At 43.8% G+C, this 14,366-nt stretch overlaps 1 protein-coding gene across 1 annotated transcript; it reads right to left on the bottom strand.

Moving 5' to 3' along the window:
- Positions 1-709: 709 nt before the first annotated feature.
- Positions 710-13,869, bottom strand: gtf3c4 (general transcription factor IIIC, polypeptide 4; the record flags this gene model as incomplete). Its single annotated transcript, XM_080510541.1, has 5 exons — positions 710-845; positions 3,995-4,083; positions 4,571-4,701; positions 6,055-7,791; positions 13,555-13,869. 5 exons carry the CDS (start codon positions 13,867-13,869, stop codon positions 781-783), a joined length of 2,337 nt encoding a protein of 778 aa, XP_080366667.1. The 3' UTR covers positions 710-780.
- Positions 13,870-14,366: the final 497 nt, after the last annotated feature.

Raw genomic sequence — 14,366 nt, 5'->3', positions numbered from 1 at the left:
TTTGCTCATCTCATCTGCTCCTTGCCGCTGCTTCTCTTCTGCGTTTACATTAGCGGAAGTCCTCATCTGAGAGAATGACTGAGCACCACCACCACCGCCCTCCTCCGCCTCCTCCTTCCAGGGCTTGGAAATTGTTTTACACTGCCAATTAAAGTAGGTATGTTGAGTTTTTTCCAGAGTATGTATTATTCAGAGTGTATTATTTGTTGCACTCAAAAAGAAGAGGAAGAAAAAGCTCCACTAAAATAGGACTAGCGGAATAAGTTCCACTTACTTGCAATAAAAACTACACCAAAGGTTGGGAAATATAGTCAACATGAGGAAAATGAGGGAGCTTATTTATGGTGCCCTGAAGTCCTACTGAATAATAAAAACCTCCACATATAACCACATTTTAAACTTTGTTTCTGTGCACCCTTGTGCAAACACTGCGTCTGACTGGGAATTAATTTTAGAAAGAGGAGGGGAGGGCATAATAAAGAAATCTGTAAAGTTTGACTCCAAAATGCTTTACCTCAGTGAAATATTCATTTCAAACCGGTGGCGGCTTCCTCTGCGGTCTTTGTAGCCCGCACTCGTGAGTAAAATAAGAGGTTCAGACAAATAATCAAAGCTTTTTATTTGCTCTTTTAAGATACCAATATAAAGTCGTAAAAAGTCAAACAAAACACATGAAACAAAAAGGAAGTGGCGCCGTGATGTCTCGACTAAATTGGACCCCGCGTGAGCGTTGGGGGAGCTCGGCGAGGTCGCCTCCGGGTGTCAGCCCGCCGCTCGGCTCTAGATCATGGGCGAGTCGCAGAGCGTGCAGGGAGCCTGCAGGATCTTCCTTATCCACTCCGGGTCTGCGGCGAGAGGGAAGACAGAGTTGGGTTTATAGTGCAGATTAAATATGGACATGCGGAAATATGAGGGGAATTGTTTGAAGATAAATACGCTGGCCCTCTCTTGACTGCTCGACGTGACCGACGTGCACATCCCGCACATGCAAGATGAGCTTTTATCCACTCGGGCCGTTAAGCGCTCTGAGCTTTCGCTAATAGATGGGAGTCTGGACTGAGCCTGAACCGGGGCTGCGCTCTGGTAATAACATGTGCAGCGGAGGATCCCCTGCCAGATATTTCAGACAGGTGGTAGGAAGATGCAGATTGTGACAGATGCCACACTTCCACAGAGCTGTCAGCTTTTGGCTCAGATGGGCTGCAATGACCAGGAGAGCCGTGCCTCCAGCACTCAGGAAGCATCAAGAAGGCGAGCGGATGAAGCCCATCGGCAAAAAGCGAGGCTGGTTTTTAACCAGAACTCTCCAGTATGGAATTAAATTACTAGTAAATATAGACTTTTTGTTGTTGTTGTTATTTTACAAAAGCTGTTTTCCAACTGTGTCACTGTGGTGTATTCATTATGCATGCACAGATGTACAGTAGAGCGGATACAGAGCAAACGTGCCTGAAAAACCTGCTAAAATGTGTGTATTAATTAGTGAGGAGGACTTTAATATTTTGGTTTAAGTAATTCAACAATAGAGGCGAATACAATTTAAGCCATCAAGATAAACATGCAGGGGGAAAAAACCAACCCTCAGTCTATGAGAAGTTAATGAGACAAACAGGATTTGCTTGCTATTTGTGACTGATGAAAAAGAGATCAACTTAAACAGTAGTGTGTGTCGCTGTGGGATTTACAGAGAATAGTTAGTCAGTGTGTGGCCACATCAGTGTGAAGCACAACTCAACTTTCAATTATTTCCAATTATGACAACAGATCACATCTCGAAATGTATTTGAAACCGTTTCTAACTAAATGTCCTGATTTACTTTAATCCGAGAAAACAGATAACCTGCTCGTGGCTATAATCAGAGGGGAGACGTTCAATTTTAAAATAACCACAGGTTCAGGCTGCAGATATAAATATGATCATGATGTGATGCTGTTCCGTACAGTGATTGTGATAATAGTGTGTCAGGAGTTAATTACGATCAATAATAACGTATCATGATCAAACACCGATGGCTGACAGGTCCTCATATTTTGCTGTAAACAGTATTGTGACGCACGTAAAATATAATGGACCATAATATTACTGAAATATTATGACAGAATTAGGTAATGCAAGCAATAGCCAGTCCTACCCAAAGTGGTGCACTCAGGGAGATTTTATACAGCTTCTCCCCTCCATCCATGATTTAAATGATCAAATAGTATTGTTTTTAACCATTATCTTTAACTATTTAACTTGTCACTCAACTTAAAAATTACAAATGAATACAAAAAAAAAATCTGAAATACAATATAAATATACTTACCACAAAGACAATTAAAGTGAATGAATAACAATAATGAAAATTATAAACACAACAATCAACATCAAACAATTTAAATGTGCAGATCAGCTCCACATAAGCGACATTTACACAGTGGAATAACTATATACAGAAGGACTTACGTGACATTATATTTGTCGTAATATTAATTGATCACTTTACCGCTACAACAGCTTTTCTATTTAAAGAGTTAATATAGATAATGGTTAATTTTTTCTGAATTTTGTAGCGCCCCCTGGAGGTGGAGGCCCCGGCATTTGCTGGCCCTTATCGCTTGCAAAAAATTGCCTGAAGCAGTGGTTCCCAAATTCTTACCACTGTAAACCACCGCGAATCCCCCCACACCATGTGCAATTCTCAAAAAAAAAAAGAACATTAAGGGACCTCATAACAAACAACATGTAAAAACCAGTTATATTCTGCAACGACGACTTCCTTTTCTTTGTTCCGGGTGGTTAGTGGACTGCTTCAGTTTTGAAGTATCAAACTTTCCTTCATCAGTTTTTCACCACAAAAGATGCATCGAGCTCTAAATATATCCATTTCTTCTACAAAGACATATTCTATGCAACTCTCTCTGCACTCCCCGTCTTTCTTTTTGACAGATTCACCTTTCTTTTTAGCCTTCACCATGTCTGCTCCCTGTGTGGCTCATGAGGGCCTTTCTCTCGAAGAGGAAGCGAACAGAAAGACAACAATTATATTTTTATGCCGATTTTCTTTTCCTTCTTGGAAGAACCTCCAGCAGGATAAGGGGAATATGATGAATAGTAAAAAGTTTTGGGTTGATGCTTTTTTTTCTTTCCTTCAATGGATAAAGCGCGAGTGACTACAGAGTGCAGTTTAAAGCAGCGTGAGGTTTTCCTTTGACGACATGCAGGTGATCAGACGCCATGTTTCATTGCATTACCTCGTATTTACAGAGAATGTATTCATGTCTCTTTCTATCCCGCAGCTCTGCCGTCACACCTGTGTTTGCTTTGCACATGCTGATTAGGAATCCAGTCGGTTGTATACATGGCGGAAAATCAGCTTTTCTTGATCTGGCTCAGGAGAAGAGCTGTTTCTCATCCAGATTACTCTTTGTTTAAGAAACCAGGACGCTTCAGGAACAAGACGCTGCATATGTCCATTTAGACTGTCAAACATTCATTTGCATCTGAGCTTGAAGACATAAAATCATCCACAAATTGGCAAGCGGAAACACTAATATTGCCAAAAGAGTTGTGTTAACTGGGAGCTTTGTTTTTAATCATATAAGAGCTTTTTATTTATTTTATTTTTTTATTTTCCATCTGATAGTGGGCACATCTGAGTGAAGCTATACAAAGATCTGATACCTCGTCAGCGGAAATGATGAGCCTGCCTTTCATCCCGAATGTGAGTAATGAGACAGAAGTGACACATCTCATGCTTCAGCCAGAGGAGCGACACAAGACGGAGCGTCGTCAATTTAGACTTGTGTGCGGCGGAATTGAGAAACACGCACCTTCGCTAATTTCTACGACGGCCCCGGTTTATTACGTTTCGGTGGCGAGCCGGGAGGCGGCGTGTCGAGCGGCGAACCTGAAGTGAGATGGAGGCTGACGTTGAGGGTGACAGGAGGAGATGGCTGATCGGGAGTGCGACTGTGAAATGGAGGTGGAGGGGAGATGGAAAGTGGCGCTTACCCTCAGGCTGTGGCAGTCTGGCGATGCTATCCAGCAGGAGGCAGCGTCTGAACGTCAGCGACTGGCAGGCCTGGTATGACAACACACACCTGGAGGAGAGAGGCCGGGAGAAATACATTAAGAGTGCTGCCTGGTAGACACACACACACATGCACGCAAGCACGCACGCACACACACACACACACACACACACAGACACACAGGCATAATGCAGGAGCAGAGCAGAGGCAGCGTTGAGGTGCAGCTGATGGGCACGGATCCCCCCCCCCCCCCCACCCGATGCCCACCGGAGGCGTCGCTCTCGCTCCGGAGGAGACAGGAGGGATGTTTGACAGGCGATATTTATGAGACGACGAGAGTGGCGCACGGGTAAATATCAAAAGGTGGGAAGCTTGATTACAGCGCGGCGAAGATAAATAAACCGTCAAAGATTTGGCATTAAGATTCAATCCGTGTCCCGGCTGTCAGGCTCGGCGGCGGCGGTGCCGCCGCACCTTCGCGCCACCAAAGCTCATAAAGAACCACCTTTATGTGCCCGTTTGAGCTTCCGAAAAGTTGCCGGGAGAGAGTTTCTACCTGAGCCACATGTGTCCCTTTTGACAGGTGGCCTGCTTGTGGTCGGTGAAGGGCAGCACGGACTGGCACAGGCTGCAGCGCTCCGAGTACGTCTGCTTGTGCAGCTTGTTCTTTATGTGGCCGATCAGGACCTGGACGGAGCGGAGAACAGGGACACAGAGCCACGGGGAGTAAGCTGAAATACGATACATTTTTTTCCACCTGAGAATATGATTATCTTAAAAAAAAGAGAAGAAAAAAAAAGGCTGTAATGAAAGGGACTAAAATGAGCTGTTTTGTTACATTCCCTTTGGAATATTTTGTTTAAAAAAACCTTCAAACACAATGTAGGTTTTGTCGCCACTGTTTTAAATAAATGCTAAACCAGGGGGTGAAACATAAAGGCCGTGAGCTGAAAGTGGCCAGCGAGAGGCTTCAATTTTATTTTATTTTTTTTAAACACACTTCTTAAGAGTAGCGGACACAACACAACACTGACACCATCAGGGTGAGTTTGTAAAAACATGCATTATGCAACAGCTATAAGAGACGATGTTTCACTGTATTTTGGAATCTTTATTTGAAATGGCTAAATTTCTTAATTTTCCATTGTAATCATTTGGTTTTATGACAATATAGACATTTTCATCCCGTATACTCTAAGACACAACAAAGTAAACCTTTCAAGTTTGAATTTAACAGTCATTATGGCCCCATCTTACCAGTCTGGCCCACTCAAGGTGAAATTGGGCTGGATGGAGCGCTTGAACTCAACCGCGTTCGACATGCATGTGCTGAACTATGTCCAAAATCTGGATGGTTCATGTTGCGGCCAGTAACTTTGTTTCATATTGATTCAGTTCAATTCACATCAAAGACTTTATGTGTGAGCTTTTAATCCATTTATGACACTACCGCCTTTCAGAAAACCTCTCACAAAAACTAACCTCCAGCACAAAGTACTTGCAATTTGACACCAGCCTCAAAGCCACTTTCAATTCACAATATCATCTTTTTTTAGTTTTTTTTTAAATGACAAACTTTCACACAAATATCAAAACTCCCAACATGCCCTTCTCTGACTAAAACTTGTGAAACTACCATGCCAATGCTCTCGATTCAACCTGTTTTGAGTCACTTCAGTATTGAGTGTGTTTACAGTACTGAAGCCTGACAGACTGGACACTGCCCCCAAAGTACAAAACCGGTATTACATAAATGACTTTGAACTTTAGCTATTGCTAGTGACAGCAGAGGTTATTGCATGAGCTGAGATTGATATTTATTACTTATGAGTTTCCATTACAAGAGAAGTTGCTTGGCTCTGATTTTAAGTCAAACTGTCATAAAGTAAATTTTTTGAGGAAAGCATTGATGTGGTCATACAAGTTTTTTGCTAAAGTGACTTTCATTTTCCCTGCACCAGTTCACGACATTACAACGACAGACATCCAAACCAAGGGTTGTTATATTGGATGAACGATCAAACAAGGAAGACCGGTTACCTCTGAAGCTCTGTCGTTGGTGTCTTTGGAGAGATAATCCACCAGGCCACAGGTCGGGATGCTGATGTTCTGCGCAAACCAGGTGTTCAGGTACATGACCCCCAACACCTTCTTGATGTTGTGCCGCATCAGTTGGGTCTCCACGTCGTTGATCCAGGCCTGCACCTCCGCCCTCTGCTCGTCCTGGCTCTCCTGTTTCAGCACGCTGGCTTCGCCTTCCGCTCTGTGACGACCTTCTTCCTCCTCTCCGTCTCCCGCCTCCTCTCCTTCCTTATCCCTGACAAAAACTTTTGTCTCTGCATGCGTGGGCTTCCAGCTGTGCTCTGCAGCCGGCCCCTGCAGCGACTGGAGGAGCACCCGCACCAGAAAGAGCTTGAACCGCCACAAGTAGGGCGAGTCCAGTTCTTGGATCTTTTGATCGAGCTGCTCTTGCAGTGACGCGGGGATGCGCCGGTCTTTCAAAATTTGCCACCTCACAAGGCCAAGCAAGTCGGCCATTTTATACAAGTTCTGCGTGGGGGACTTGAGCAGCAGCGCAGCTGCCGTCTCGGGCGTTTTCAGAGTCACAAAGTCGACCTGGTAAGTCCTGTTCACCGGGTGATGGTTATTGACCATCCCCTGAGTGCTAACTAGCGCCATATAGGCTCCGTTGCGGCTCACCGCGATCCCTTCCACCCGTCTCCCACTGAGATGCTCCGGACGCAACATGTCCTCCTGTTGGAAGATCAAAGTGGTCTCTGTGAAGGTGGGCGTCAGCTTTTTCATCAGCCCGTCGATGGCACACGTGTACACCGACACGCCGTGGTGACTGACTGCGAGCGAGATGACGGGAAGCGAGTGCAGCCCCGCGATGTGAGAGTTGTGCACGTTTAATCCGGCCGGCGAAATCATGAGCAAACACCAGAAGACGTAACAGCCGCGCGACGCCACGATGAGGCTGCAGCTGGACTTGTGGATCGGGTGGATCATCGGGACGCACTTGAGGTTCTCCACGGCGATCTCGTCGCACTCTTTCCAGAGGATGACCGGGTGGCGGAGAGTGAAGTAGCCCTTCACTCCCGTCAAGCTGACTGGCACGATCTTGATGGGCCCCGTCTCGCTCCCGACGATCAGGCCGCTCATCCGCCGATCGGCATTCCCGTATTCCCACCACGCCAAGTCGCTGGGTCTGCCCACGCCCGATTCGATGAGGTCATAAAAACTAACATCCTCCTCGTTCGTAAGCGGCAGGTCGAACTTCCACAAGACGAGATCGCCGTTTTCCATCAGGACGGCGAGGAGGACCATCTCCGTCTCCACACACAGGTTGTCCGGCTGAACCTGTTTCGTGGCGTAAATACTCGACCACTCCATTCTCAGAGGCGTCTGCATACGGAAGCGCCGCTGAAGCTCCTCAAAGTCCAGCAAATTCGCTTCCGGGGGCTTGCCGTCCTTCTTGGCGTAGCCTCGCTCTTTTAGCCTCTCGCTGTACTTTTGGGTGAGGTCGACGAGCGGGTTCCACTCGAGCCGCTTGTGGCTGTTATAAACGGTGAGTTTGTGTTCAAGCGTGAGGCACGCAATCAGGCAGCGTCCGTACGAGTCACAGCCTAACGGAGACCAGCTGGCGTACTTGATTCCTTTGTGCGCGCCGACGGAAGGGTTCATCACTTTGTCGGTCAAAAAAACCTGCCTTACTGTGGGATCGGGATGGGTGGAGAACTTCTCCACCGCTTTGGCGAGGTCTGCAGGAGGCCCCACCTTTGAGAGTGAAAGCACAAATGGATAAAGTTAAAAGTCGAGAGATGAGAGATTTTGGTCATCATTAAAACCACCATCTGCAAATTTGACAGTAGATATTGCGTAATCTTTCTAGAGAACCACTGCAGTTTAGGAACTATGTGCACAAATCAAATAAAAATGTATTTGTATAGCCCTTTCCTCAGCCCAAGGGGTTACTGAAGTGCTTCACCACTTAAAAACAACACAGTAATGTAAACATTGAGAGTAGACGGCAGTAAATTATACAATAAAACAATAAAATAAACAGCATCACAAAACAGCAAGAAAATATATATGTAAAAGAATTAAAATAACATAAAATATGATGACTGCAAAGATACTCCACAATCAGGTCTTAAATATTGCATTGTAACTGAAATAAGGCCACTTTTAAAAAGATTGATGTGAACCAGGCAGCTGTGCGAGGACAGGACATAATATTTGTCAAAGCTAATGAAGGTTCAGTCTCAGTGTTTCTAACTTCCACTTCTTATTGCCAAGCTTAAGTCCCACTGATAAAAAAAATAATGCTATTTATTTAAGATCCATTGTTTTACAATTTCCCGTTGATTGTTTGCAGTTTGGTCTTCGTGATGAAAGTTTTAGTGTCAAAAACAATTTGAATCCCGTTTTATATTTCCTGTCAACATCTTCTGCCTCATCTCTTTGAGACATCAGGAAGTTTTTTGTTTGGCACTTCTTGGTGATGCAAGAAAAAAAAAACAGGTTTTCATCTCTGCTGCTTCATGTAATTCCATTAAAATAAATAAATCTAGACAATATTCAACTTCTGATCGTGGGTCAAGCCATCATCAACCCCAGACAAACGGATCTCTCCCACCTCGACCCTGACACAACCAAGAGGCCATCGAATGAGACGCTCAAACCATTGTTCTCACCAATTCGTCACTAAAAGCCAAACTCCTCGGTCCACCACGAAGGAATGTGTCAGTCATGACTCAATGAAAGACAGAAATCCATCTGCCGCTCCAAGGCTCTGTATAAACCAGAAAGATGGAAACAACATTGCTCTTCAGACTGCCTTTTTGGGGAAATCAAAACACTTTCTGATATGTAAATAAGCTAAAGTTCAAACTGAAATGTACTATTTTAACTTGAAAATATGCAACTAGCACCTTAGCGTGATGGGGGGGGGGTTGAGGAACGACTTACTGGAATATGAAGGGCCTCTCCTATAAGTTGCCCGCAGCCTAAGTTGAGGACGTTGCTGTTTTATTCAGTGAAACAGAGCCCAAAAAGTTTGATAAGCTGAAGTTAGCACCATCGAAAGATATTTTATTTGAAAATAGTCAAAAAGAGAGTCGGACTGAATCGTTAATCAGTCAATTAATGGTTTAATCAGCTGATCCTTGCTGCTCCACAGCCCAGAAGATAAAAATCACTAGATACTTAAATCTGGATTTCTAATCTTAGATGATTCTCTTCACGGAATTTCCTTTCTAATTGGATCGTTTTGGTAAAAGACCAAACATATCCTGCAGCCTCACTACAGAAAACTCCATCCTGAGCCGTTGCTACAGCTGTACCGTCAGACGACGGATAACTCGGGTCTTAAAAGAGTCAAGTTGTGCCTCGTGTGTCATCATCCACTGCTCCCAGCTCAGTCCACCACCTCTTTAAAAGCACTTAATCATATCTGCAAATGACAGCAGGAAACCAAACTTCGCCTGTCTGCCACTGTGCCTGGTGGATTATAAAACTCAGCTACATCCAATATTGTATCTGCCAAGTGGATTTTTGGAGTGGAGGCGAACCTATAAACACTGGTGTTTACACACCAGAGCAGCTGCGCCGAGACAAATTCTCCACAGCAAAACTGTTCCTCTTGTTCACCAGCGTTTGTGTTCTATCGCTTTAATTATCTTTCTTTCAGTTTAGTAAGTAATGAAAATACAGACACGGCGGTCGGTGCCAAGCTAATAGCACACAAGTGAATATTAGCTTGGCTTAGTGTCTGAGGCGTGTGTACAAGTTGCTTAATGAGTAAACAAATAGCAACACTTTTACAACATGCGCACAGATGTCGTTTTGTAATCACCTGACTGTAACTTATGAACGATCTCAGTTTGTTAGAGTTGGTGATGAAAGCACGGTCGTGCTTCGAAGGTCCTCTGAGCAAAGCTGTTGGACGACGCTGCAGTGGAGGTCAAAGTTCACTATGAAAAGCTAGACCACAATCATAAGCAGAAACTCAAACGAGGCCTCCATTTATCAACAACCTTTAATCCTCCTGTACCATTTCTATGTTTCCGTGCTCAAACACACCTGAGTTCTCATGTTGAGGCTCTGCAGAAAGCTGGGTAACGAGCCACTAGTTGCTGTCAGCTGTGTTGATGCGAGGACACGTTGAAAACGTGCAGGACTGCGGCCCTGATTTACACGAAATTGACAAACGATGACAACAACGTGGTGCCACAAGTTGGCGCCGTCGGTCGCTTTGTAATGAAACCACACACACACGGGTGCAGAGCAATACGCTGTAAATATCAACAATGGCGAGAACACAGACATCCGTATGGACAGACGACAAAGTTGGATTGTTATTCGGGGGGGCTCAACTACAAAACTACCAAGTCCCAGGAGAACATGGACTGGGAGTCATGACACTCTGGAGGCAAACGTTGCTCTTGTCCATCGACTTACGCGAGTGCAGAAGAACTGTTTACTGCCAAACTGCACAGCACTGCCCCCACAGGTCACCAGTGATATTATTCTGTTAGCTATGCATCAGTTCGCCCCTGGAAATGAACCAACACACTAAATAAACACAAAAGATGAATAGAGAGCTCCATCACTATCTTTACTCTTGATAGAGGCGATTTACCACTCTAGCATACAGGCAAATAAACAACTGTGATTGTTCCAACCATCACTTATATCAAATTATTTATTAGTCTAAGTGCTTTGTTGCTGCAGAAAATGAGCTGGAAAAAAAGCTGCAGACAAGTTTTTTTTTTTCTCAAGTGAATTTCAAGGATCCACAACTAGTTATGCTCTTCTTGTTAAAGAATAAAAAAGAAAGAAATTCATTGCATCCATTTATGACTTTAGGCTCCCCTGAAATCTTCAGACCAGCATAAGGGCTCCTTTATGTTTAGTGAGGCTGAATGTTAGTGAGAACACACATTCCGAGTTACATACAGTATGATTTGATAGGTAAACTGCAAATATAGACAGATCTATATTTCAAACTTTGGATTTTATGGATGTGCAGCATTCAAAAGGAAACTATAAACCACTTCCACATTTTTGTACCATCAGAACAATCAGGTCTCTCTCAAACAACCAAAGTCAACAGTAAACATTCAACAATATCAGTTTGTGCAACTCAAAGGAAACCAGCCGTCTTTATCAAAGAAAAACAAAAGACTTTTCCCCCTTCATCTGTGAGCTGGAGTGCTGTAATTTATACTCAGTTGTTCTTTATACTCAGTGGTCTTCCACACAAGTTATTGAGACAGGAAGTAAAGCCAAGCGGAACTCGCTGTATGATCACACCAAGCTCACAGACAGGAAAACATTCAGTTATCAAGATAAATCAAATTAAACAACATTGTGTTTTCTTTTTTAAATCTATAATCCTTTCGCCACACAAATATGCGAGACACAAGTCAAACGATTTTGTTGTTATAGAAAAAGGTCCCTGATCTCACTCTGCCAAGTGATGTCCTGCATCAGCAACGCCACCCGCAAGTTCGACTCTCTTGAACATTGAATAGACTCTTCCTGACGTATGATATAAATAACTATCCACAAAATACTCCACAATCTCCTCTTCTGACTGCAGCAGACTACTGTACCATCATGACTCTGTTGTGAAATTGGGTGATTTTATTATTCATTTTGACGATCTAAGATATAACAGTGTTAAGAAACTTTAGCCCAGTATTGCAAAGGCCATTGGACTACACAGACTTCACCGCTTTTAATTTCTTTAATAAAGATTTTACTGGATTAATTCTTCTTTTAAGGAATTTCTGACTTGAGTATTTGCTTTGTGATAAAATTTCAGTTAATTATATTTTTATTGCATAATTGTATGCTTTGTTAAGTAGGGTGAAATATTAGTAAAGCTTGTCCTTGGTAATAGAGGGGATGAAAGTCCCATCATAGATATGCTCAAACTCTTGGCCGCATTTTGCTTAAATATAATGTGAAATTTCACCACTATGTGGTTTTCTGTCTCAAATCTATCCATAAACTCCAACTGCTTCAAAAAGCTGCGGCTTGGATCCTTTCCCTTCCGTCCATCACATAACTCCAATTCTCCATAAACTCCACTGGACCCCCAATTCAACAGCGCATTCATTTAAAAGTTTTACGGCCCCCCAAAACCTCGCTCCTCCGTACCTCACAGATTTCATCCACATCTACACACTCAGCTCGGCCTCCTCTCTCAGCCTCACCGTCTCTCCAGCTTGTATGACCAACAACGAGGTCCAGAGCCTTTAGCCGCTCGGCCCTCCGCCTCTGGAACTCGCTCCCACCCAACATCCAAAACATTCAAACCCTGGACTCTGTTAAAACTCATCTCTTTGAAGAAGCATATTCAATGTTGGCCTGCTGCAAATCCCCAAATGTTTTTTTCTTTTTATTTTATTACAATGTCTTTTAACATGTTCATTGTACAGTTAGTGTCTTGAAAGGCACTGTATATTATTATTATTATTATTATAATCATCTCTGATGTTGTTGTGTCTGGATGAGTAAATTATGAGAGCTCTCAGCACGTTGTTGAATATAGACAAACACAGTGAAAACCCTCCTGGAGGAAAAATAAGTCCCAAAAGAAACAAGATTGAATGTTTTGGTTTGTAAATGTGAAGCAGCTGAAAAGGTTACTGCTGCGAAATTGAGCTTCTGCATCATCATTTAAATGTAGTGACTGTGTTTAGGAGCAGAGGCTCGCACTCTCGCTGTGAGGCGAGAAGGTCATGGGTTCAAATATGAAGCGGGCCTTTCTGTATGGAGTTTGCATTTTCTCCCTGTGTGTCTATGTGGGTTTCCTCCCGCAGCCCAAACATATGTGATTGAAGCAGGTCAGCCGACAGCTTTGCTGGGGCCCAGGATGAGATATCTCAAAAGGGCCCTCAACTCCTATCATGTCCCCCTGATCCTCTCCTCTCTGCTCTTTATCTCTATCTTCCTTTAACCCTGTTATTATTGTAAACCTTTGTTCTGCATTGTATTGTATTAAATTGTTTTTTGTTTTTCACAATGAATGAAATAAATATACCTAAACTAAAAAAAATGGAGACAACGTGATTTTGAGAAGTTTGTAAATTCAGTTTTGTAAATACAGTTTATATATTTTTTTTAAAGTACAATTAACAAATTACATAAGAATTACTATCGTCATGTGATTGTTGTTGTTGATATGAACCGTTATTGGCCAATTCAATCGTGCTTCAGATGCTCCCCCTACAACATCAGATGGATGGATGACTGTGTTTACATGGATTTCCATGAGGTTCATCCAATTTTATTCATATTGACAACTCTATTATTCGTGTTGCTGTGATCACAGTTATTATAGTATTAATTTCTGATCATGTCTGGTTTGTTTCTATAAATCAGAGTGAGATATCGACAGTTAAAGCCATTCCCATGCAGCAGCATGCTGGTTTCCTCGCAATGTTTACAAGCTTCATTCCGCCATGCAGCTCCAGCCTCCGGCCGCAGTTACAGCCCTACCTGGGATCGGCTTTAATGGCTATTTACCCGCAGATTGTAGGCCTCCGTGGGGACGGGGATGGAGGTCCTGTGCAGGGTCAGGTCCTGTTTGCTGCTCTGCACGTCGCACACCAGCTCCATCACGGCCAGCGAGTTGAAGGTGCAGACGGAGAGGCGGTGGTCCTGCGACCAGGCGAGAGGCTGCAGCCCGGACACGGAGGACAGGAGCGACACCACCGGGTCCCGCTTAGCCGGGACGCCGTCCTGTCCGTGAGCCAGGCAGTCGTCAGTGCCGGGTTCAGTCTTGATCACCACATTTTGGGGATCGGTGGATCCAGAATCGCTCGGACTGGCGGCTGCCATCTTTCCTGAGTGGCGGAAGTGACGTCGGGGAGAGCGCGAAGGGTGGTGAAGACGGGACTTCCGGTGCTGGTGTTAAAGCCACCCTCGTCCTTCTTGTGTGCAATTATCACTGCTGCTCACCGGTGTTTTATAGTGACAGGAAGTCCCACTGTCATGTTACATGTCTGCTGTGACGACTGAGTGTTTTCGTGCAATTAAACTAGAAATATAACAGTTTAAACTCACCATGTTTGGCGGTGCTACCGCCAACTGTCAAACCCAACATTAACATCTGACCTCCTGCCTGTTGTCATTATTGTTTTTCTCTCTCGTGAGATCATCCTACACATAAGTCGAGTTTGTTTTCCCATTATTTGGTCTTGTGTTGACTGAAATATAGGCCATAAACTACAGGCAATGCTTACAGTACATACTTTTTTGTAAAAGTCTACCATATTGCATGCAGTACACAAACAATTCACCAAACATAAGGGAGTCATATCACACAACTTTTCAAC

The sequence above is a fragment of the Blennius ocellaris genome (genome assembly GCF_963422515.1).
Source record: "Blennius ocellaris genome assembly, chromosome: 15".
Taxonomy (NCBI): Eukaryota; Metazoa; Chordata; class Actinopteri; order Blenniiformes; family Blenniidae; genus Blennius; species Blennius ocellaris.
The sequence above is the reverse complement of the archived record's forward strand: the minus strand, read 5'-3'. Positions and strand labels throughout refer to the sequence as shown.